Source organism: Gymnoscopelus braueri (genome assembly GCF_963280865.1).
Source record: "Gymnoscopelus braueri genome assembly, chromosome: 7".
Classification (NCBI taxonomy): Eukaryota; Metazoa; Chordata; class Actinopteri; order Myctophiformes; family Myctophidae; genus Gymnoscopelus; species Gymnoscopelus braueri.
Genome location: NC_137608.1, coordinates 39,923,587 through 39,950,084, shown reverse-complemented (window position 1 = coordinate 39,950,084; position 26,498 = coordinate 39,923,587). Strand labels below are relative to the sequence as shown.

The 26,498-nt window shown below is 41.8% G+C and overlaps 1 protein-coding gene across 1 annotated transcript in view; it reads right to left on the bottom strand.

Annotated features, from left to right (window-relative positions):
* Nucleotides 1-25,167, bottom strand: part of LOC308089586 (transmembrane protein 132C) — a gene marked incomplete at its 5' end in the record, with an annotated part of 217,603 nt that extends 192,436 nt beyond the window's left edge. Inside the window, one exon of the mRNA XM_080434397.1 lies at nucleotides 25,122-25,167. Coding sequence (XP_080290523.1) covers nucleotides 25,122-25,167 — 46 coding nt within the window. The remainder of the gene's footprint in view (nucleotides 1-25,121) is intronic.
* Nucleotides 25,168-26,498: the final 1,331 nt, after the last annotated feature.

The following is a 26,498-nucleotide window of genomic DNA, read 5'->3' as shown; positions in this document are numbered from 1 at the left end:
GCACTGGGTAGTGGGTACTACTCTGCGGGTACAACAGGTTCTGACAACAATACAAGTACAACGGGTATTGCATAAACAAGAGGGGCATGCATTCCCAACTTGCATAGTTCCTGAGTAGGCCGGTGCCCGTTTATAAATAACCCATTGATTGTAAAATCCAATGTTATTAGTACTGTGGTAAGAGGTACGGTACCACACTGGGTACAGCAAGTACAGTACGCTGACAACAACTTAACTTGAGAAAGACCGCAAGGTCGAAACGTGTTGCTGTGCTGCTGCTGTAAATAAAGATGGAGCTTTCGAGCCTTCTTTTGCTTCACGATTCTTCATGTTTGCAGTTAGGCTCAGCATCAAAGACGGAGAATGTGCGTTATTTTTGTCTTTGAATATTGTGAGAAATACACCACAGAAAGATTATATATACAAAAATAACTTTTGTTTAATTAAAAAAGTTACTGTATGGCTTTAAGGTTATTTAAGGTTTTGAGTTGCTGTTTAAAATTGCCAACCGAGTCTGCTATTCTAATGTTTTGAGGGAAAGTGTTCGAGTGTTTTGGTGCATAACTGCAGAAAGCACTCTCACCACTTTTCTCTGTTTAACCACAGGCACATTAAATAAGCCCACTGTGGATGATCTAAGAGCTTGAATTGGTACAGTACGTAAGATGATGAGCTATCGTTGATAAGAAAAGGTGCTAGGCCATTTAAAGGTTCATATACAAGTAACAAGATACTAAAATCAATTCTAAAATAAAATGTTAAGCTAATGCAGAGCAAGGATGGGTGTAATGTGTTCTCCTTTCTTTTTATCTCCGCCAGGCCGAAGGCCAGGGTCGGAGATCATGTTTTCACCCTGTCTATAAGTCTGTCTGTCTGTCTTAGTGCTGCTGCTGTCAGAACGAAATTCGGGAGTCGAATATAATTCGAATATGAAAACAATTAATGATCTTCGAATGTTGAAATTACCAGTCGAATGTTTTCCTCCATAAATGTACTGAGTAACAAATCTAATGAAGGCTCATTTCCTGACCTACAGATGTGAAAACAAATGCTTTCATCACGTCACGCATGATCAACAATAAAGTTTGAGTGCATGCACTGCACACAGCAAGTTAATATGAACGTCGTCGCCGCCACCCAATGCGTCTGTGTTGTGCACGATCGTCCGCGTCCCTGTTTGTTTCTCTGGTCACGCTCAGACTGTGACAGACCACGTTGGTTCAGCGCAGCAGGCCAGATTCCTCCCTTCCCCCATAAACTTCACTTGAAAGTTACGTTTGAGAAACTTTCATAATTATGACAATGAAAGTTGTTTATGAGAATTGTTTACTCTATCTTTTCCTCGGACGCGCAGTAAGAAGTTGTAGCCTAATATTACCCTCTTATCAAAAACCCTGAAAATGAACCTAAATTAAAGCCATAGCCCTTAACTAATAGGCTTTTTGTTTCACAAAGCCTGTTATTATAGCATTTGTATGTGTAAACGGCAAAAGCGGGTGTTTATTATTGTGTAGCCTAACAGTTTTACATTTCCTCTGAGAGACAGACACACACACACAGCGACCATGTGCAACGTACACAGACAACCATGCCGACAGAGACACAGTCGGCATAGTTGTCACGACACTTCATGAGCATGCATGTGCCCAACAGACAGACACACTGCAGAGACTGCAGAACTTATGAAGCACACGCATGTGCATGCATAGTACAGGACAGACACACCTTCAGTTAATGCCCATGCAACGTGACAACATGCCAATGTGACAAAATACTGTACCCCATACACATACTGAAGCATGCACACACACCAGACATAAAGACGGAGGAAGAGGCTGAGTTTGATGTTACTGCATCTAACAGTTTAAGCGTTATTATAGGGGCATGCCTCCTGGTACTTGATCAGGCTGTGAAAAAGACCATCATGCAACTCTTGTTACATGCAAAAATATAATTTCCACCATTCAATGCTGTTATGCCAAACAGTTTAATCTATTCCACCACTCTGTAACTCTTGGAGCTCCATTACTCAAACAATGCTGCTATCATAGACGGACAGCTTTACACTCCAGTATTACAACACCTAATCTAAAAACACATTACGTGCGCCTATTTACTACATGCAATTGCACAACAACAACATACATGCTTTCTTTCGGTTGATGCAATGCCACACATCATTCCTGCCATACACTCTGCGCCTCTTACCAGGTACTTTGGCCTAATAGAAAAGCAAAAAGGAGGGTAGAGCCAATGCTATAGATGCACTATGCGGTGGAAAAGTGACATTACACACAACCTGGGTAGGCCACCCGGGCTTGTGGAAATATGTGCTTGGTGAAGCGCCCCTTTCTACGTTTTTGTTAAGATTCTAGCAGCAGCGTTTATCAATAGAGTTCTTGGGCAAGCAGGTAAAAAGAGCATTACAGTAGTCCAAGCTGCTCGAGATAAAAGCGTGCAGGTATTCGTTTTTCAGTATCTTGGAGAGTTAAGCTGGCAGCACGCTCCAAACGAAGTCCAATCTTTTCAGCTTCAGCCAGGTTTGCCGAAACAACCAAAGCACTCTGAGAACAAAAAACATTTTACATTGGTGTGTCGTCTCTGCTTTGATGTTCGGCAAGATAGAAAATCTTGGTGGTGCAACATGTGTGGAAAAACAAACTTCGACAAGGCAGCGCACTCGTAACTTATTATAGCCTGCCGAAGCCAAAAAAAGTTTGACTTCCTTTGGAGGATGCTGCAGAAAAAGTCTTACTTTGGCTATGTTTGCAGTCTTGGTCACCTTGTCTACCTGAGATTGGAAATTGAGGTCAGCATCCAAAATAACTGGCATGTTTCTGACCTTAGATTTTGTCTGTTGAGCCTGTTAACCCATCTTTTCTTACAGCTAGCTGGTCTCTTTCTTTCTTTTTTTTTAAAGATTTATTTTTGGGCTTTTTATGCCTTTATTATTGATACGACAGTAGGCTGACAGGAAATGGAGAGAGAGAGAGATGGGGAGTGACACGCAGCAAAGGCCGTCGGGATCGGGACTCGATCCCGCGACGCGCCGTCAGGCTACATTGAGGCCTAGGTGCCCGGACCGCTACGCCAGCTGTCCGGGCCAGCTTGTCTCTTTTTAACTGGACCGCAAGCAGCAGGGCCAGCCTTATAAATGCAAAAGTGACTGCTAAAGTTACACCGCAGAGAATCTATAGTACTAATGCATTTGATCTGTCATCAGGTGGTGGGGTTTTAGCAACTCTGGCCTAAAGCTACCTCCGCTATCAGTCTCAGTGCACTATTTGTCACCCTCAGGGATTAAAGCCAGAAAAAATCCCAAGACTGAAAAGGATTTTTAGATGGGGGGGGGTGCCTGAAAATCATTGTCAGACGGGGGGGGGGGGACGTTGTGAAAGGGGAAACCCCCGAACCTTGCATCGGTTTATAGTGATGGGCCGATACCACATTTCTTCAATTCGATACCGATATTTTTGGGGGCGATTTTCCGATACCGATACCGGAACCGGAAACAGAATCAAACCGGAAACGGGACCGGAAATTAAACCGGAAACGGAAGTACCGGAACCGGAAATACATGAAAAAGTATCGTTTTTTTTTTAAGTATCGATACCAAACGATATTCAGACAATCGATCGATATATCGATACAAGTATCGATATGCCCATCACTATAATTTACCCCTGTCCTAGAATAAGACAGGGACAGGGCTGCCAACTTTCAGAAATTTCTAAGAGTGAGACTTTAACTGTCGGGCGGCGAATTTTTTTTTATTATAAATAATAAAGGCTGGTATTATAATATGTTACTCTCTACCTCCCCCTACAGACTGGTATTATACTATGTTACTCTCTACCCTCCCCCTACAGGCTGGTATTATAATATGTTACTCTCTACCTCCCCCTACAGGCTGGTATTATAATATGTTACTCTCTACCTCCCCCTACAGGCTGGTATTATAATATGTTACTCTCTACCTCCCTCTACAGGCTGGTATTATAATATGTTACTCTCTACCTCCCCCTACAGACTGGTATTATACTATGTTACTCTCTACCTCCCCCTACAGGCTGGTATTATAATATGTTACTCTCTATCTCCCCCTACAGGCTGGTATTATAATATGTTACTCTCTACCTCCCTCTACAGGCTGGTATTATAATATGTTACTCTCTACCTCCCCCTACAGACTGGTATTATACTATGTTACTCTCTACCTCCCCCTACAGGCTGGTATTATAATATGTTACTCTCTACCTCCCCCTACAGGCTGGTATTATAATATGTTACTCTCTACCTCCCCCTACAGACTGGTATTATACTATGTTACTCTCTACCTCCCCCTACAGGCTGGTATTATAATATGTTACTCTCTATCTCCCCCTACAGGCTGGTATTATAATATGTTACTCTCTACCTCCCTCTACAGGCTGGTATTATAATATGTTACTCTCTACCTCCCCCTACAGACTGGTATTATACTATGTTACTCTCTACCTCCCCCTACAGGCTGGTATTATAATATGTTACTCTCTACCTCCCCCTACAGGCTGGTATTATAATGTGACTCTCTACCTCCCCCTACAGGCTGGTATTATAATGTTACACTCTACCTCCCCTTACAGGCTGGTATTATAATGTTACTCTCTACCTCCCCCTACAGGCTGGTATTATAATTTTACTCTCTACCTCCCCTTAAAGGCTGGTATTATAATATGTTACTCTCTACCTCCCCCTACAGGCTGGTATTATAATGTGACTCTCTACCTCCCCCTACAGGCTGGTAGGGCCTGTAATAAAGGCCAATCAAAAAGAAGGCCATCAAATAAAACGAAGATTTTTTTAAGTCCACGGAAATAATGAATTTAACTTGAAGGTTAAGGATGATTTAATTGTAATATAGTACAAGAATAGTGTAACTACTGTATCTGTAAAATATAACCCATTTATTTCATAAAATTATGTATTGGGTTATAGCCTATTTGTCTCAATATTTGTCACATTCAGCCCTGGACTTCACTAGGGGTCACATTAATCACATTAGAATCACAGATTAGAGATTTTATGTATTTTCCCCTATTTTCTGTATTTTTCACTATTTAAAATATATAGTATTTCTTAATTTTTAATAATTATAGCTCGTAGATTGGCTTTTTTCACCATTAGAAATTGTTTTAAAATAAAAGGTAAACAGTTTTCCCAACCGACAGAGAGTCAGAGACAATATTTTGCCTATATATGGTTCTGTATTAGTGTACGAGTCAGTTTTAGCAGATTTCATTCTAATTGGCTACTGTAGACTGCCTATGAATTTCATGGGCCTGGGTAGGGCCACCTGGCCTGGCGGATATCTGCCCTGTTGCGCAGCAGCACGTCAGCAAGTGAAGGAAATGAATAAATACAAATAAACATAATGTTTTGATGGATAAATGCAAATGATTAAATCATATATATATCTTCGCTGTCAGGCCGAAACCTTGTATTTCCATATTTCAACTTTGTTTTTTCATAAATGAATGCCTTACTTCAGCGGTTCTCAAACTGGGGTCCGGGGACCCCCAGGGGTCCTTGAGGAGTTACATGACTTTAACTATGAGAGTGTTCCATTTGTACACTCTCAGAGTTAGGATTTCTTAGTATAGATTGGGGTCCCAGAGATAGCAAAGAGGTATCACATGGGGGTCCGTGGCCTAATGCTTATTAAACTGGGGGTCCATGAAATTAAAAAGTATGGGAACCACTGCCCTACTTCATCATACAAGAGTGTCACACTATAAGAGTAAAAATAGCCGATCTACAAACTCCCAACATGCCGAGATATGATGTGTTGTGAGCTTGTAGATCAGCTATTTTCACAAATTACAATTTCCTATAGTATTGTTTGTTGATTACTTTTCATGCAGTAATGCTATTTTATATTTCATTTCTTCCTTCTTTTTTTTGTATTAAAAAGGTCTTTAAAAAAAGGGTCACTTTACTGTCATCTGGGGACCCCCCCCAAACAAAAAAATTACGTGGGGACCCCCCTGGGCCTTGTGGGTCCCGACACACAGGTTGAGAACCAGTGATTTGACTAACACTGCTAGTCACGGTTTGTTGTTAAAGTTTGCTGTCAATGACAGTCACATCAGAGCCTTCATTCACAACCAACGCCTCCATGATTTATGCTCGACTGACTGACCGGTACGGCGCTACCACAGGTGGGAGTATAAACACAACAGTGCAATGCATGGTGGATAAACCTCCCCGCCTCCTGCCTTGAAAACCAATCATGATACCGTCACAAATGAAACACCGCCCAGAGTTTTGGCATTGACACCTGTATGGGTGATTTTTTTGTGAGTGACAAATAAATCCTCTCTGATTGGCAAACATAGCAATTGTTCCGCTGCTTATTTTAATGCAAGTGAACGTAAGCTAAGCATACGTTTATTGTCAATTACTGCTCCCTTCCCTGCAACAAATAATTATATCCTACCTGTTACGTGGTGTAATCCACTTTCGATTAAAAACAACAGTGTATTCCATTGTTCCTGTGATTTCATCGTTTGGACACTGCCACCATCCATACAGAGTAAAATCCATAACTTCAGCGGTAAATCCGTGCTACTTTAAGTCAGAATGAACGGAGCACAACTAACACAACTAACATTTCATGCCGTAAAAATAGCAGATCTACAAGCTCACAACGCGTCACGTTCGTGATGCGTTGTGAGCGTTGGGAATGGAGCACTTAATGCATGCCGTAAACATAGCAGATCTACAAGCTCACAACGCGTACCGTTCGTGACCTGTTGTGAGCTTGTAGGTCTGCTATTTACCGCGCATGACACCGCCACACAGCTAAGTATATTGCTGAGGGCTAAACACGGTGTCGGGTTACAGGGGTTGTGACGCAGCACCAACGCAGCACTCTGAGCAGCTGATATTTATCGCTGGTGATGGATTATTTTTTAATTCTATGGGATGGTGGATGCTTTGTAATTTGGAGATCATTTTGAATAGCAAGTAGGCTACATTTTGATGACTTCGGTCATGTCATTGACACCGCGGGCATATACACATACCCCCCCACCCACTTTTTTTTTTTTTGCAGATCTGCACAGATCTCATAAATGACCCCTAAAAAATCCTCACGACGGAAATCCGTCGCCACGACGGAGAACTTTAATCCATGCACCCTATCGTGCTCTATTAGATTTTTCTGGTGTTGCGGTAAAGTGTAAATAAAAGTGTGTGTGTGTTTCGAAATGCATTTTGTACATATGAGAAGGACCTTTCCACATTAACATGATAGATAGTGGCTGACAATGTAGTCAATAGCACATACAGTATCCGAGTCAGAGTTTGCTGTGACGCGTAAGTTTTAAACGTTTTTTTTAACTTTACTCAAATAAGTGCAATGATTCTTCCATCCGCTTGGGGCTACGCCAACTGCATTTATTTGCATTGACATGTGGACTCACATTCTGGGCCCCCAAAAACACAGAGAATGACTTAAAGGTAAAGTAACATTAAACTGCATGTAGAATTGATGCTCTTATCTGCACATAACATTATTTTGAAAAGCTAGTTGGTCGACTTCATTGAATAATCATAGGTGGCCTTTGCTGTGTTTGACCCATTAATATTTTTCTTCTCTCTCTTCAACGCAGACCATCCTTCGCTGTCCATGGTGCTGAAGAGGGAATGTAGCATTGGCCCACTGTAGTTTATCAGAGGGAAGTCGCCAGGGAATGCGCGCGCGAGTGCGTGCGTGCATGTGTGTGTGTATATTCAAGTATCGGCCTTATTGTTGCTGGGTTGGCAGCAATGGAAATATTGCACATTGAAATCGTTTCTGAGGATTCCAAGTTGTTCTACTTTAGTTGTGGCCAAAAGTTGCAAACATCATTGGCAACAGACATTTTGGTCTAGTTTTCCATGGACTGGGTGGTTTATCTGATCTGGCAACATTGCTACCAACCTGTTCTTATCATTTGATGCCTTGTGCTTGTGTGGCTGTGGTCGAGAACATATTTCTTCAAAGCCTCATCAAGAATTCTAAAATGACAATTCCCCCCCCCCCCCCCCCGTCTCTCTCTTGCACTCTCAAACGACAATCTCATCCTTTTCATCTGCACTGCTTTTGTTCAGGGCCAGGCAAGGTCTCTGTTCTTAACTGCGAGCCCTTTGTGTCAGCGGTAGAGAAGAGACTGTCAGCGCTGGCACAAGGCTGGTTATGTAGAAGAGAGCTTCTAATAATATGAGGGGGTAAAGAGTGGGCTGCACTGATCCATTCATACCACTGCCTTTAGCACAAACGTTTCCACCTGCACTGAACTGAACTGAACTGAACTGAACCTCAGTCATGGCTCCCTCAGTCTCCCGTCAACACTTCCCAGCAACCTGTTCTTCTACTGAAAGCCCACTCCTACAACTTGCAAAAGTATACAGAAAAATAAATCACAAGTTTGCGGTCCAATTTTCCCCTGTGAAATTGTGTACAACTGTAGATCTGTTATCAAATAATTGATAGAATTCTCCTATACCGTGTGTGTGGGTGTGGGTGTGGGTGTGTGTGTGTGTGTGTGTGTGTGTGTGTGTGTGTGTGTGTGTTGATGTTTGTCTCTAAGGTGTTTTCATGTTTACTGTACAACATCAGAGTGGAGAGTGCCTCTTCACCTCCCATCTATCTCTACTCACAAGGGGGGGCCACTGCATCAGAACACCGCCTGCCTGTTCCTCCAGTCGGCCCCCAGACTTTATTTCCAGGCAAATTACACAGGCACCTCCTCGACATGCAGGTCAGAAATGTATTATTTCTTTACTATATCACTTCACTGTAACCTGATGAGAGTCTATCTTTTATGACTGTCTCCTAATCATCTCACCTGATTTTTTTTTGTACACTAACTGAGGAAAGGTCCAAATGGTTGTGAATCCTGCAACAGCGAGGGATAGGAGACTGATTGGGTTCATATGAACCACTCAGTAATCCATACTTGTTGCCCTTGCCGTGCGCAGAAAATAGCAGATCTGCAACCTCACAACACATTGCAGCGGATTGTAAGCCTGTAGGTACTAGGTAGAGCTCTTCACGGGTCCAAAAAAAAACGGTCCGGAACCGAAATGGAAATGTGAAATCTGATCCAATTCCGACCCGTTCCGGAAAAAAAAATAAAAAAACAAAACCAAACCCGAGTGGACCTGTGACAGTTTCGTCCGATTCCGCCCCGTTCCGACTTTTTTTCACAGACCCGGACCCTAATTGGACTGGTGAAATTTGTTCCAAAACCCCGATTATTTCTGAGATTTTATAGATCCCGACCCTGCAGACACCCCTTAAAAAAAAAAAAAAAATGAAACAATACAAAAATAAATAAATATGTGCAGTGGTATTAATGTAATAATATGGGTTTCTTTGTAAATAAATGTGGACTTTATGAAATAATAGCAGACCTAATGACCACTGACCATTTTATGATTAAAGCTTCACCTCGTTCGTTGAGGACAACGGTGTCAGAGGAATCCATGAATGCACTCCGGTGTTTTCAAATCAGCCTGGCAGCTGGCTTGCCTTGCAGTATGGTGCGGTGCGCATCAGTGGTGTTAAGTAACTAAGTACATTTACTCTGTAAAAAAAAAAAAGTACTGTAGGCTACTAATAGCCGATCTACAAGCTCACACTGCGTCGCGTCGTTCCGGACTTTTACTTGTAATAGAGTATTTCTACATTGCAGTATTGATACTTTTACTTAAGTAAACACCGCTGATCGCGCATGATGCACAGCCATGATGCACAGCCATTTTCACGTCGCTGCTGCACTAAACCTGATCCCAGGTCAGTCTAAAACATCACACACAAGTTAAACAGCACTTCATTGCGTTTCTCTCCTGATTAGTGCAGCGGCTGCAGCCGAGGCAAACTACGGGTCTTCTCGGATCCACTCGGGTATTACACATAATGATAGACAGAACCGAGTTCCGAGGTAATACTGACCGATTCCGACCCGGCCCCAAGTGATTATGATAAAACACGGATCAGACCCGTACGGGTCTCGGGTATTTTCGGAATCGGGGGGCCCGTGAAGAGCTCTAGAACTAGGTAGGCGATGTTTTTGTGCACGACACCGGCACACAACTAAGTATAAATCAGGTTTTACTTGCAGTCAGAGCAAAAAACTAAAACAGGGGCATGCTGTATAGACCAAATGTTTTTTTTTTAAACTAGCAAAATGAAGCATGCTTACACTCTAAGAGGCCAAATTAGCTGTCCCGCACAAACGCACACGCGATTACAGCTAGTGCATCACATTAACACATTGACCGCCGGGCCCGTAGTTCTACGGGCCGTTAAATCCAACGGTTAAGCGCCGATCCCGTCGCCTACGGGCTGTGGTGCTTTTTCCTTTTTTTCGAAATTCTTTTTTTTTTTCAATTTTCTAGGGGGACCATTTTCAGTGTAACACCACCCGAAGTCGACCGGAAGTGCGATCCCGTTTTTTGTTTCCCGTCTGCCTCCATTCTAAGTCGTACACAAAAAGCCCTGTAAACCTATGTAGTTTTTCATCCTCGCATTTCCCATGTTAACATAAACGGTCAGAACTCAAACATGGCGGCTCCGTTTGACACGTGGTTTGGACTGGTACACGCAGGGAGATGTCGCCGATGTAAACAGACCGTGTACGGCTCAATCTTAAGGATTTTAACAAGATCTATGGCGACGTGAAAAAAACAAAAAACAACAATAAAACGTTGGCACTGGTGAGTACCGTAATTTTCGCACTATAAGCCGCACCTGACTATAAGCCGCAGCAGCTAAATTGAGGGTGTAAAATCCATAGATTTAGGAGGTCCCCTAGTGGCCGTTAGCTGTAAAAATCCATAGATAAGCCGCACCGTTATATAAGCCGCAGGGTCGAAAAATGGGAAAAAAGTCGCGGCTTATAGTCCGAAATTTACGGTACATTATGAGATTAACCTCTGGCGGTCAATGTGTTAAGGATACCTTCAGATATTTACATAATCTAGTCTAAAATATCTAGACAACAATATCAGTTGCTTTTCAAGTCCTGAAATGGTGATTGAACAGTCGCTGCTGCACTAAACCTGATCCCAGGTCAGTCTAAAATATCACACACAAGTTAAACAGCAATGTAATGACGGAGTGGAGGAAGTGAAGGAAGTTGCGGATTTAGTCGTTCAAACAATAAAGCATAGCCTATAGGTACTGTTTTGACATTAGTTGAATTTCCAGCATTTGAAAGTATCTGTTGCCCTGTCTTTAAGGCTGAAGAAGAGATTATAGTTCAGGTTGAACTGTAGGAGGGACCTGCACTCAACGATCTTCAAGGCTGAGAACATGCAACAAAATGCAACAGACATGAATCAACAACAAAGCCAACAATCAAAGGCACCACCACTGAGCCCTTGTACTGTGCTTGTTTGCCTCCTCTTAGCTTTTCGTTACGGTTACTGTGTTAGCTGGTTTTGCTGACTCCAGGCTCCACCCCCTTTTGACCTCGAACCTCATTGTGAGCTTTGAGGTCCATTCAGCTGTTCTCATCAATGATTAACAAAACCTCCTAACTCCACTTTTTGTTTTGTTTTTGTCATTTCCTGAAAAATGAACATTTTGGAGTTTCTGGTTTCTGCCCGACAGCAGAGATATAATATATATGAGAGCGAGAGAGAGCGAGAGAGAGCGAGAGAAACAGTTAGCAATACTGAGAAAATCTGTGTCTTTCTGCCAGGAGTGGAGGAGGTTGGAAATGCTTTCCATTGTTCTGATTCAAAGATAATTCCAGCGCACTGGAGCTTCATTGGTTGCATTATTCTAAAAATAGGGAATGTAGGGAATGCGAGAGGATAGCGCGATGTCACGCAAATTGAATAATTCTCATTGTTCCAGTAATAAATTTGGACTGAAAAGATGACAGTCTATCAAATGTTAATAGTAATTCCGTTGTTAGCATTCTATAGTAATTCCGTTGTTAGCATTCTATTTATGGCTATCATAACAAACCATTACTAGAGGACACAGAGGGTAAAACACCATCTCTGCAAAGACAAAACGCATCCGCCAGTGTGCAAATCACCTCCTACATAACCTTAATATTCCATACTGTGACAGAGCAACTGCTAACTCAAATTTGTGATAGGAGAGCCATCAGTGCTTCTTCAAACAGTGCAGTTTTATTCTCAACATGAATTAAACGGTGGTAATTTTTTTATGCTAATCCTTTTTTTTCCTAGCGGTCATTCCTATTCAGGGTGCTGTGGAGGATCTGTCCAATTTTAAGTAAAGTAATATAAAAATAATATTTATGTATTTGAATAACACCTTTGATACAAAACATGCAGCTCAAAGTACTTTACAGTAAAGAGATTAAAATAAAACAGTGACGGTACGTTTACATAGGCCCTGAACGGCCTGTTTTTTTCCCACACCACATTCATTTTCTACAGAGCAGGCGCAAAGCCACGCAAAAGATCTTGGGATTGGGAGCGGAGCAGGGGGGAGGGAGGCGTGAAATTTCTTCCGTTCTGCTGAGGTTTATGCTCAGCCAGGCGCCAGCCTGTGAAACTCGACATCCCTTCAGATAGACAGCTTAACTGGTCTGCTGGATGCAGTCGTGAATATTGATATTAAAGTTTTAAACTTGCAGTTGTAGGTCTGAAATTAATGAACAATGCACAATCTATTTTTTGTTTGACAAAAATGGAATATAATTTCCAGACGAGCTGTCAAAAACGGACAGCGAGTTTCTGCGTATCTCCTGCCTACCTGTTAACAGTCCTGTCCAGGACGACTGCTGCAATGACAGCGAGACCTCTGTCTGGAAGCCCTGGACCACAACACAACTCCCCTAAGGTGATATAGGCTATTCATGTCTGAAAATGCAAACAATGCTTGGTGTGAATGGCACGGTAACTATAACTATAACAATAATTAAGTTAGCGTCCACACTGAAGAACGATAAAAGTTATGTAAACTGCATCAAACACGCACTGCGCAGTCCAGCTGTGTCAGAGCCCACACAGAGGGAGAGAGGGCAAATGAGAGATCTCCGCCTCCGTGGTGCTGAAAGACGGGATATAATTATAATCTGACTGATTATTAATTATAAGGAGATGAGCCTACAGTACCTGCAGTAATGCCAGCTAGCGTTAGCTATTCATAATCGTCTCTGCATCGCCGTTAATAACAAAACTTTCCAAGGGTCTGTGAGGCCGACTGCATTCCAGATGTCCTTGATGGATTTTGATTGAATGGTTGCCAATGTTTCTATCGTTCATAAAATTGCACTGAAAGTGAGCCAAACGATACGTCCACGACTATAGTTGTCGTTATAGTTGTGGTGTGGACTATGCCATCCATTATCGTGCTTGGTGTGAACGGGCCTTTAATCTGGATCACAGGAGCTCATCCGCTTTTCAGCGGTCTGAATTTCTAGTGTGCATTTATCCAAAGTGCTTTACTATGTGCGTCACATTCACCCATTCACACACACACCAATAGTGGAGGCAATCATGCAAGGCACTAACCTGCTCATTAGGAGCAGTTTATGAAATGAAGTTTATATCAGTTGCTGATGCTGTTCGGGCAGACTGTCTGAACTCATTATATGCACGGTTCAAGGCTAACAACACTAAAAGTAGCCTATCTGCACAGTTAGCGTTGCGGATAAGAGGATAGCAGGAGTTCTGTCCCTGCAGCAGCAAGTAGGCCTACACACGTCCTCTCAGAGCCAGCGTTCCCTAGGGCCAGACAAATATATCAGTTTGTATATATAAGACGTAATTTGACTTTTTTGACAACATCCGTATCGGCAATTATGCAGCCTGATTGGTCAAAAATGCAGAAAATGTTGGAAAAGTTTACAAACTTTTAGAAAATATCTGATCTACAAGTTCACAACGCATAGCAATGCTGGACTCTGGGGGGCACGGTAGCGCTGTCGCCTCACAGCTAGAAGGTCCTGGGTTCGATTCCCGACGGGGATGCTGTGGGTGCTGGGGGCGTGTCCTCTCCTCCATGTCATCAGTGCCTATCATACCCTAGGTGGGGTTGGTGAAAGGGCCTTTCTGTGTGGAGTTTGCATGTTCTCCCCGTGTCCCCTAGGGTAGGTACCCTCACAAAAACGCCTGATGGAGGGGAAAGGAACTCGTTGGAATAACGTGTTCCTTCCACGCGCTACGTCCAACCGGGGAAACTCCCCCCTGTCGGGTGATAAGAAGGCTCGTTAGCTCTCATGCATTGAAGGAGGCATGAGCTCGGCTCTGGGCTCTCCCTAGGCTGGCAGAGGGAGTGCAGCGCCAGGATTACTTAGACAATTGGCACTGGGTGAAAAAAATGGGGTTGCAAAATCGTGGGATAATTATTATTTTTTGCTGGACTCTGGAGTCATGTGATAAGTTTACATGCATCATACCGATTTTTCATATTCCATTCCATGGTTGTAAAAGCTATTTTACAACAAAAGAAAGGCAAAAGTTATGAACGCATTGTTTGATCGATCCTAAATTTGTATCACACATTGAGGGACTTCTAAACAACCCAGTGTTAAACAACAAGATTTCACTTAGTCTCATAGGGGGCACCAATGCTACAAATGTCACCGTTTGTTGCAAAAACAATTAGGTGGAGTCGTATGACAATGAGCTTCAAACTGGTTTTTGATATTCCATACAGTTTGCCTGTAAGTGGCTTCTAAGTTTTGTGTGAGGGGCCTATGTCTTAAAATACATTTAAAAAAGAACACCTGCAACCCACAACTTATACAGCCCTGGGGAGGCAACCCAGCCTGGCAAAGATATGTTCATGTTATGAGCGGAGCACCCCTTTCTAGTGTGATTTTTTTTTTTAACTCTGGTGTTTGTTTTGTGTCTCACAGCTCTGTGTGAGTTCAAGCCAATCCCGTGAGGCTATGTTGTACTGTGATTGTCCTCTGTGGTGTGTGGTCATTACTTTCACACTGATTAGTGCCCATGATGCTGCCAGAGCTGATTGGGGACGCGCACACCGACTTTCCAATTACACCAAGTACCACCTAGTCAGTGGCCACAGAGCACTTGTCTTCATTTACATTTTACTTGGTTGTAATGAAAAAACAACTGATTAGGCAGTCAAGGAAATGGTGTTGAAGTCCGTTCTGTTCAGTCTTTCAAACTAAGCAGTAAGGAAATATCAAAGCTCATACTGACACAATTATACATATTGCAAATGTTCAGGATGCAGTTTGAATCCAAAAATGTAGAACCATTTGGTTGTCGATATGCAAAGTATTAACAGTTGCTCATATTTTCTAAACATCCATGTACCCATATTCCCTACACTGTCACGGCTCATGACCCGTTTCAAATATCATGACCCTCTAAAATGTTTGTTTTCAAAATTATCAAAATAAACTACAAACGACATTAACTACTAAGTCAATATCACAGTGAAAGGAGTGAAGGAAAAGAATGGGGAACATGATAGCTTTTAAGAATTCATGTTACTCTTCTTACACAGCCCAAACAGTATTTGTCAACATGAACAATTCTGTGTCAACAGAGAGAACAAAGTCTAATGTGATGTAGCCCAGACATACTCCACTGGTTTTGTGGATGGACACAATGGTGGTCACTGTCACCTTTTTCATCTTTATTTCAGTAGAGCTTTAGCGTTAGCTGGACAACACAATTCAAGGGATCAGAACAAACCTTTTCTACTCATCCCTGGCAATAACATAGAAGTATGTAAACTGCTTAAAGCACATAAATGTCAAGGCAAAAATTCAATGGTACTTTTAAGACCTTAAATTCTGTGTTCTAATACCGGTATACAGTACCACTCTGTATCACACAGAGGTGCAGCAGCGCTCCCATTTTAACATAATTTCCACAATCAATCAACCAAGCCACAAAGAAGTCAATGGGCCTTGACAATATGTACCTGTCAGATCATTGCCTCTAATGCATTAAGCTCTGACGCTGCTGCTGATAAACGCTGACAGCTCCACACTGTGTCGAAGGCTCCGCTCACTCAAGACGCATCGTCAGCCTTTTGTCCAGCCACCTGTGTGTAATTACTCAAATAAAAGATGCAGAACAAATGGAAATGATTTTTGCTCGCATTTTAGAGGCAGGAAAGACAGTGAGACCTGGCTGGAAATGGCAACAAAAAAAAAGTTACACCGAACAATGCACACATCAAAGTTTCAAGAAAATACAAGCTGCATTGTTTCTGACTTCTTTGTGTGAGTGTTTTGGGCCAGGACCTGCTTATTGCTTAAAAATATAGATTTGTTCAACTCACTGTGACTAGCCCTGGTTATATTACAGGCAAATTAACTCTTTGACTGCTAAGGACGAGTAAACTCGTCAGTTGGCACTTGGTCCACAGTGCCAAACACGAGTTTGGGGTTTTCAGTGGTTTTCCACCAGATGGCGCTGTTCGCTACCCTATGGATGATGCTTTTACTGCCAGATGATGACAGACCCAGAATTGACGCCTGATTATGGATCCCACCAACGCTCCAGGATTTAGACCCGCCTTACCTGTCTGATTGGCTCCCTGGCAGGCATAGTTTTACTGAGGTTAGGGTTAAGGTTAGGTTTAGGCATAGTCTTACTGAGGTTAGGGTTAGGGTTAAGGTTAGGTTTAGGCATAGTCTTACTGAGGTTAGGGTTAGGGTTAAGGTTAGGTTTAGGCATAGTTTTACTGAGGTTAGGGTTAGGGTTAAGGTTAGGTTTAGGCATAGTTGCAAAAACGAGAACTGTCAATCACAGCGACTACTGACCAATCACAGCGGGGTTTGCCAAGAGCTAGAGTGGGATCCATAATAACGCAGAATTGACGTAATTTAAAAAAAGAAAAGCTCGATTACTTCCTGTTTATTTCCTGTGGGAAAATAGCTATAACTCCGTTCCTCTTGCTTTACGGCTAAAACAAGGCACATTCGACTGGCCACAGCTATGCAACTGGTTAACTGAGTGGATACAAAAATAATTCGAACTCCCGAGACCCCCCGTGCGTGTAATGAGGCTGGCAGACATGTATCCCATAGGCTGGAGGGACTGTGGATCTCAGATTATGAATTCACAAAAATGAGTCTGACACAGTTGGTGACTGATGATGTGAAACAAATGTGGGGATTGAGTTCCTTGGCCTGCTGGCAGGGTGCACAAGAAATTTGACACTTATCAATGTAGTAGTAGTTTGCAAGATTAGCTTATTGACAGGAACACTTAACCCATTAAGACCTGAGGCCCGATTCTACAAAATCTCTTTTGAATCCTAACAGTTTTTTGAAAACTGCTACTGCTACATCAGTGGTTCTCAAACCATTTCATGTCAAGGACCATTTGGCCGCGGACCCCCATCTCAAAATATTTTGTTCCAGGGACCCCCGGAAGCAAAGATTTGAGTTGCAAATGTTCGCTTTAAAAAATATATATATATTTAAAGATTTGCACACATTTTGACGATTTTTCAAAAATAGCAGATCTACAAGCTCACCGAGTGCCGCGCTATGAGCTTATATATCCGCTATTTTTGAATAGCCAAAGGTGGGTTAAAGAAACACAGAAACACAGACAGGGGTGAAAGCAATACCACCGCCTTCCGGCCTGGCTAAGAGACAATGGGCTCTATTTTCGCCGGTGCCGTACCCATTATCCCTAAACTTCTGTGCCATTTTTTTTACTATTTGTAAAAACATTTTCAAATAGTTCAATAGATCTACATCGACATGTTGTGAGCTTGTAGATTGGCTATTTGAGCTATTTGAAAATGTTTTAAAAATGAGTTAAAAATGGCAAAGAAGTTTAGGGATAATGGCCGTTTTTTTTTGTTCTTGCATATCTGTGCTTGTGGTGGACATGCAGGATAGTTAGTTAAAGGCCAATAAAGTGCCTGAGTGCATTTATATTCTGTTAAATGTACTGGTTAACTTAAAAGCCTCCATGCAGGACTTATTGCATTAATATCTAATATAGTGTAATGCTGGCGTGGCATTTTATTTTTTCTTCAGAGAAGGCTCCTACACTAATAACATCTCTATTAATGTACTGTAGTAATTATATGCACTGCAGACCACAGAGTGTTAGGGGCCATTTTTTACACTTTCAGAGTTAAATCACGACAGAATTACGTCTACACCAACCACCTCATTGTCTATCGTTTTAAAATACATTGTGATTCAATACCATCTTTTATACGATACCCCTATGATGATCTTTCTCATTTCTCTCTATAGTGTAGCATGGAAATGTTCACTTAAAAAAAGAAAACGATAAAAAAGGAAACAAGTTAAGCTAATTGCAGTAAAGTATGAATGTGTATCTCTGTTTTATGAGGGATGGGGGTGAACTAGACATGTCCTGCATGGGCAATTTATCCTTTTCTCATAAAAGATGGCAGATAATTAGCACGTGCCGCAGTTAATAACACTGTTCTGCATGTTTAACTTACTTGTCTCAGCAGCGTGTAAATGAGAGCATGTATAGGAACACTAGAGCATATGTGAGTCAGCGCGCCGTCAATTTGAACTTGATCATGGACTCGTTTAACGTGAGCCCAGAGTGCATATCTCAGCAGTTTCTGAGTTTCCCCTGTCCTGCAGCACACTTAGATGACGCTACATGATGATAAGAGCGGACCGTCATTCAACCCCAGTAGTTAACCCCCTTCAGACAGATTCATGTGCAGCGGGTCCCGAGTGCTGACACCACTATAGGCTGATGAGAGACAGCCCAAACACTCATTAGCATATTTATCAATTATTACAATGAACATCCCCCGACCCCAGCGGCCCCCAGCTTGAGCTTTTACTGTAGATCTAATCCCATCAGCTTCCCTTAATCAGGAAATGTTATTAAAGAAAATGAGAGGTCAAGCGCTAAGAAAAGAGTCAATTAACACAGTGCTGACGTGCCTTCTGAAGAAATTACATACTATATTAATAATTAATAACATTTTGGGGGAAGATCACCATCTAATGACACATTGATTGAACAAACGACACATAATCCTGTACATGTCCCTCCACACGTTCACCATTACCCCGTTCTCTCAGAAAACCCAGGATTTACAAGGGATATCATATAGGACCAATAGTATAGGATCAACCTACATTGGTTCCATTCACATCACATTATAATCCCGGGAAAGCCCTGGATGGTCATTGGTCGCTATTCATGCCAGATCAGGTTCTGTAAGATTAATGCTTCTGTATATATGACACTGCTTCAACACCTTCGGCATTCTCAGTTCACCACAGTTAGTATTAAAATATAAATTAATGATGCAAAAGAGTTGTTGTGTCTCTAGTTGCAACAAACAGCCCACGGTTTAACAATCATTAGGATATTAGGCTTAAAGTGTAATAAATGTCTCACAGAAAGGTGGTGTCTTATTGCTACAGAAACAGACAGTACAGGGGATGGGGAAGCAGCCTCTGCTTCCTCATAAAATATTCATTGAACAATCAAAGGTGAAAACTTCAATGTATTCCTACCTACAAACCTAATGCTGAAGACTGATTGATTGTAGCCCTTGTCTGGGCAAGGTAGTAACTACATACCAGATGGGTCTGAAAACACAGCTCGTATTCTGCTCTTCCTATGTTTTGTTCCCCTTACCCCCTCTACAATATGCAGTATGCACACCAGACAAAACCGGATTTGAAAAAGAGAAAAATGCACCTCTTCTTTACCAGGGCTCTGTGTTGCACATGAATCTGTAAATTGCACCAGAGAATGCTCAAGAGAAAAAGCTCTAAGATATCCTTGATTAAATATTAGGAGCAAACCTGGGATTAGTTATGTGCTTTCCATGTCTTCCCTTCATAATAATCATAATAAAGTTGTGGAAAATGTTGTTCACCTATAATGACATGCCCAAAATAGGGACGCCAGGTCGAATTTGGTCAACTCCAGTGACCATATCAGCAAGCTCCAGTGTCAAATGTCATCTATGGGTATTGTGAACTAAATCATTTGGATTAGAAAGGTTCAATTGATTGATTAGATTTCAATCAAGATGTTCTGAAGCTATGATAAACATGAAGGATCAAATGTAAGTGAACTCCAAACCATGAGGCAAAGAGGAAATTGGCATGAGTGTGATCATCCCCATTGCTAAAATATTTTTGATGGAAAGTTGCTATATCATTGCAATCTCCTGAGATTACAAACTGAGGGCACAGTTACTCTCACTGTGTACAGAATAGCCTGCAGTAGAGTCTTACATCCAAAGACAATTGTGCAATTGTCTTTTAATCCACTGGCTTCCGTTGCATTTCTCCCTTCCGGGCAGCTTTAAAACTATTAATTTGTCGGTTTACATTTCCCCTCTCTTTCTCTTTGCCGGGCCCTCGCCTGCACAAGGGCATCAGTTGCAACTCTTATCAGGAATGCCAGGGGCAACAACAAAATATCAACACCCTTGCAGTGGATCATATTAAAGACAATTGCAGATTTAAAAAATGAAAACCTCTCAACTGAACTGAGAACTAATCTGCCACCCGCAAAGTCCCATGATACTAAGACTCTTTGAGGGGTTAATACGGCGTTTGAAGAATGGAATACTGCATCTCCTTGAAAGCAATAGACACAAGTACAAGTACATGGCAGAGATACTTAAGAGATGTACACTCTGGACTAGCCTTGTTTCATCCCATTTAAAGAGCGTATTAACCAGAAGGCTAAGAAGAGCACAGGGATGGGAGAATAGCACATTGTGAAAACCTCATTGTGTTAAATGCAGACTTAACCACTTAGCCATAAAGACAAAACATTTATTTTCTTTTTTCCCCTCACCTATAATGGCATGCCCACAATTTGGACACCAGGGTTAAAGTGGTTCAATTATTTTGTTGAGTTCGATCCCGGGCACGCCAACTCAACGTATAGAGTAGCACGGCTTGGGTACGGCAAGTCGTATGGTAGGTACTAGGAGCTGATGGTAGGCGTGGCGCTCCACCTCAGCATTCTCCCAGGGGTCTAGCACATTGTAACAGGGATAGACTCCTGCGTTCAGGGTTGCAGTGCTCATGGGACAGTCTTGCATGCCGTGCAGGAACCTATTTGACCAGGAACACGCGCAGGCACACGCATAGATTTAAAACTACTTTAAATTCACACCTCAACAAAGTTTACAAAGGCTCCCGACTCACACCAGGTGGATTAACATAGGAATGAGCCTAGATGCATATCAATTGTCCATTGTGTGACCTGTAGTGTAGGTGTTAAGCGACGTGCGCGTCACGTCATTAAAAGAGAGTGCAACCACGTTCCAATTCAGCATTGCAACACTGCCTGCGTTCTCGGCTGATACCGACAATACGTCTCTCCGACCTACATACTTACTTACTTCCTTATAGAAGTAGAGGAATAAATTGGCTACAATAGATAAAACAATATAGATTTGAAAATGAATCCCAATATCACAATACAATGCTGTTCAATGATATAAGACAAGACATAGGATGTGTCTGTTGTGTCAAAACAGACACAAGCGTAAAGACCGTTATATCCAATCATGGCTCGTCATATTGCTCTATAATTTGTCACACACACCGACTTGTGTCTACTTGTGACCAAGAGTGCAAGGTCAAGTCTAATCACTAGTCACATAAGGATTTAAAGTGTGGACTGTGGAGCTCAGCTGTGCCACACATCTTTACAATGCATAATGCAGCTCCACTGCGATCATAAGGTTATTGAGGTCTTGGAATAAAACATTGTTTTCACACGGGTCAAGCTAGTGAGAAAGAACATATACTAATATTGTCAATAAGGGCACTGCCCTTAACCCATTTTGACCTGAGGCCGATTCTAAAAACGCCTTCTAAATCCTGACTTAAGTTTTCTGAAAAACTTATATTTATAACTGTGTACTTATATTTATTCCAAAAAATGTATGTATCTGTACATGTATCTGCAACAAGAACCCCAAAAGGGGTTCCCGTCTTGAAAGGTATAGTTACAAATAGGGGTTCCCGCCCTAAATGGTCATGCAAATGAAATATACTGTAGGATGTAAGACATCTCGAAGAATTCTATTGTTACAGGTGTGATTACTATTTGTCAAGATCTGTTTGGAATGACAGGTTTTAGTCCAGGCCAGGTAATGCACCCCTATTCAGTGCAGACCCAGTAGAATCTTTCACTGTCTGTGACAGTTTATGCGATTGTTCATGGTTTGTTTGATTTTCAAGGAGGCCATTTGATTCCATTCCCTACAGTATGAAAATCAACTTGAAGAGACTTTAAACTTGCTTGAGAAACTAAAATTTTTTGCACAGTTATCTTTTGTCAAAGTTATTGGGAGCGCACCGATGGATGAACAGTTAGTGCGGCATATGGCAATGTCTTTGATTCGATTTCCGGCCATGTGTTTCACATCTTTGTCCTCTCTACCCTCAGCATTATGTCTCTTTACACTGTCTTGTCTTGAGAAGATAAAACAAAAAATGTCAAAAAGAACAGAAGGGGGAAAAAACTGACCTAGTTGGAACTGTTTTCTCTGTCTACAGTACCAAATCTCTTAGCCAAAAATAGTTGATCTACTAAGCTCAAAGGCATTGTGTTGCAACACGTTGTGAGCTTGTAGGTCTGCTACTTTTGCCAAATGTTGCCCCCGGAATAGGCATGCTAGTGTTTAAGTGGTTAAGGTTACATAATTGTCACATTTGAAATTGCAAATTGATTTGAAAAGTCTTGCCAAAAGTGTCACTGGAGAAAAGATTGATTTACAAACTTAATTAAAAAACTTCCCTGACTTATTAACCACGCAATTATGTTTAGCCAACAGTGACTCAATAAGCTATTCATGTAAGTTCAAGTGTTTCAATGACTTTAGAGAACATGAAATTAAGCCATTGAAGGGTAAATGTCCATGTTTATGTAGAGTAAACAGCTAAAGCTGTGAAGAGACAATGAAATGCATTACTGTGGGTATGAACCTGCATGGTAGTGTGCATATTTTACTTTTGAACAGAGCACAATAACACACTTTTGGTTCATTTCTCATTGTCTCCGCCAGGCCGAAAGGCGTGGCTGAGACTATGTTTTGCACCCTGTGCGCCACCAGGAGGCTGATTTTTGCAGACCACATTTTTTGACAGAACTCCTACAGATTTCGTCATTAAACGAAACAGGTCTTTCATATTGATTGTCTACCAAAGTTTGCAGCAGTGCTCCGTTTTGAACAAAATGAATCAAATCATGAACACAGCGTAAAATTTCCGTGAAATTTAGCACGCACATTCCCACAAGGCCGAGGAAGAAATGCTACTTGAACATTTTCAAATCAGCCTCATGGTGGCACTATAACTGGTCGATTTGTGTTTTTACCTGTAACTGCACCGATCTGTGTAAAACTTTGAATGCGCACTCCCTAGAGGCCAAGGAAAAACCTCTGCCCTGCATTTTTCACATCTGCCTTTCATAGCGCCACCAGGAGGCCGACTTAAGTAAAACACATTCTTTGATATTACTCCTTCAGATTTAATCAAAGATTTGCGACAAATCGGTACACATGATCTCTCTAGTCATGTGATCAAGACGGATCTGACGGATATTCCATCCTGATTGGCTAAGATTGATCTAAAGTTTAGAGGAGTGCCCCGTTTTGAACAAAATGCCGCAAATCATGAACGCAGCGTCTGATTGCGGTGAAACTTTGCACGCACATTCGCGCTACGTTGAGGAACAAATGCCACCCTTTTAACATTGCCCTATTATAGCGCCACCAGGAGGCCAATTTTTGTTGTCCAAACATCACGCAAATCGGTACACATTATCTTTATAGTCAAGTGATCAAGACGGATCCGTCTGATTTTTCATATTTCATCCTGATTGCTGGCCCACAATAACCTACCTGACCTGGCGGAGACCTGAGCTCCGAGGAGCACTTTTTCTAGTTGATAGTGTTTCAGCATATTAGTTTATGCCACCGACTAAAGGACTAAATGACATGATTGGACAGAACCAGAGCCAAAAAGTGGTTCTATGAAGCTTCTTTGACGTGGAAACTAATTATGGTAACAAGAAGATCCAAGAGAAGACCTGACTCCTCTTCTGACTGAGATTTCAAAGTTGAATTCAGGGCTAGATGTGAGGTGGGAGGTCAGATGGGGCCACTGAGATGAAGATGATTCTGATTCAATAATATAAGGTTGATGATAATGATAGATACGATTTGTTTCTGGCATACTTAGCTCATCTAAGATCTGATTCAAGTCACAGTTTCTGAAATAATGGGACCCTCCTAAAATCATCCCACTAAAGCCATGCAGGTATACGTGCTTGTGAAAGTATGAGAATGGTGCTGGAGAAGCTAAACCTTCTGGGGAACCACCTCTGTGATCCACCTTATTCTAAAGAGGATCTTAAACTGCTGCCAGATCACATCACTAACTTGGCAATATGTCAATCACTGAACACTGCCAGTTCCCTGCTGGAAAGATGCTAATGTGTCATGGAGAGAGAAATCTCTCCAGGGTTTCAGAAATCTACAGTCAACATTCTAATGAGAACTGAATGGTGAGGGACAGTGGTATCATGAACAGGTATAATATCTACTGCTGTTGTGGTGCTGTGCTGTCATATAAAATCACTGACTATGGTGTCAGAAATCCTTTCACACACACACACACACACACACACACACACACACACACACACACACACACACACACACACACACACACACACACACACACACACACACACACACACACACACACACCTATTTTCAGGTCAGCTTTAGGCCAGCTGATCTATCAAAGATAAGGGCTATTTGTTTTAAAAGTAGAGACACATTTACACCCATATTCAAACAATGTTTACATGTCCGAGCTGTTATATGTATATGTTGTCAACACTATTGTTTTTCCCAAAACTGTTCCTGCCCAACACCATGAACTACTCCTATTGTCCATATGCATCGCCTTATTGATTTACCTTAGCCTGAGAACCCGTGATGAAGCAACTCAGTCTGAAGGAACACAAATTACATTTTCTAAAGCAACTTACAGTATAGCTCTAAGTAACCTTATATCACATAGGTATATAACAATAGCATTAACAACCTAAGTTGAAAACGTAAAAAACAATGCAATTAATGGGATGTAAAATGTGCTTACCTCCTAAAAGTAACACGATTGATTGAAGTACAAGGATATGCAACATGTTTCCTTTCGCCTTGTCTTTCCTTTTTCTTTTCCCCCTGTTTTAATTAGAAGAAAAAACCTTTAAAAAAAGGTTTATAGTCTGGTAAATTGCTTAGTTGAAAAAGCCAAGCGGACTTGCTGCAACATCTTCAACAATTCGAAAAAGGCATTTTATTCGTGTAAAAAGGTCGCGCCAGCTTCATCAAACCACTCAGCGTGAGCAATCGAAATAAATCAAATTATAACAAGTGCAGCGGGGGGAGAATGTCAGGCCCTCTCAGTCACTAATTGGCATAGTAATTATACTTGAATGATCTGGAAATGTCAAGAATTGTTGTAGGCTGGAGGATGAACTTGGTCGCAGCTTTGCAGCGCTCCTCTTTTACGCATTTTGGCCAATAACGCGCTCGTTATTTTCGAATTGAAAACTGCTTTAGAGAGACCCCTGGGCGGGAATGTCTTTAATTTCGTCCAGATAATTAAAAATCTATGTTCAATCACTGCTCGTTCCGCTGATCAGTGAGTCGTCTCTGCATCCTCCGCATTATTCATCACCAAACCGCAGGTTATCCCCCAAGTTGCCTGCTGCTGCACTAAGTGGAAGTCCAAATAAAGTGTTAAAACGACACAAGACACTCCTGTCCCGCATTGTGAAAACAAGTCCCCGTGCAAAGAAATCAAAGTTCGAGCTTATAAAACGAGGGTTAAAATATACATCCACAGTTCCACACAGGTAGCCTACTATTATCCATATGCGAGAATATCTCCACGCAACTCCTGGCTTCAGCGTCACCCACTGTGCTGATGAGCAGAGTTTTCATCTCATGCAAGGCAGCGCAAATGTTCAATTACTTCTCATTTGACTTTGGCACAAAAAGTATTTAGTCGGCGTGTTGTTCAGTTTAAAGTCCGTCCGGCAGGCATTCCCTCGTTGTCTATCTATGTGTTGTTGTAGTCCGTCTGCAGGAATAAGTAATGGTAGCAATGAAGCGCGTGCATTCTCTCTCAACCGTCCAATGTACGCCGAGAGAGAGGCTGTACAGTGTACTGTACGAGTGACAAGACTTGGCACATTCTTCGGTCAAGGGGCGTCAGTAGCGTGCTGCCACCAGTCCCCAGAGAGAGTGATTATGATGATGCACAGGTGTGTGTGGATAAGATGCCGTCAACAACCAACCTAGTGGTGGAAAGTAAATGATTACATTTACTCAAGTAGCTGTTACTAAGTACAATGTTGAGGCACTTCTACTTTACTGGAGTATTTTCCAATTGTCAATACTTTTACTTTTACTCCACTGCATCTCCAGAGACACATATTGTACTTTTACTTTCACTGTAATTATTTTAAAA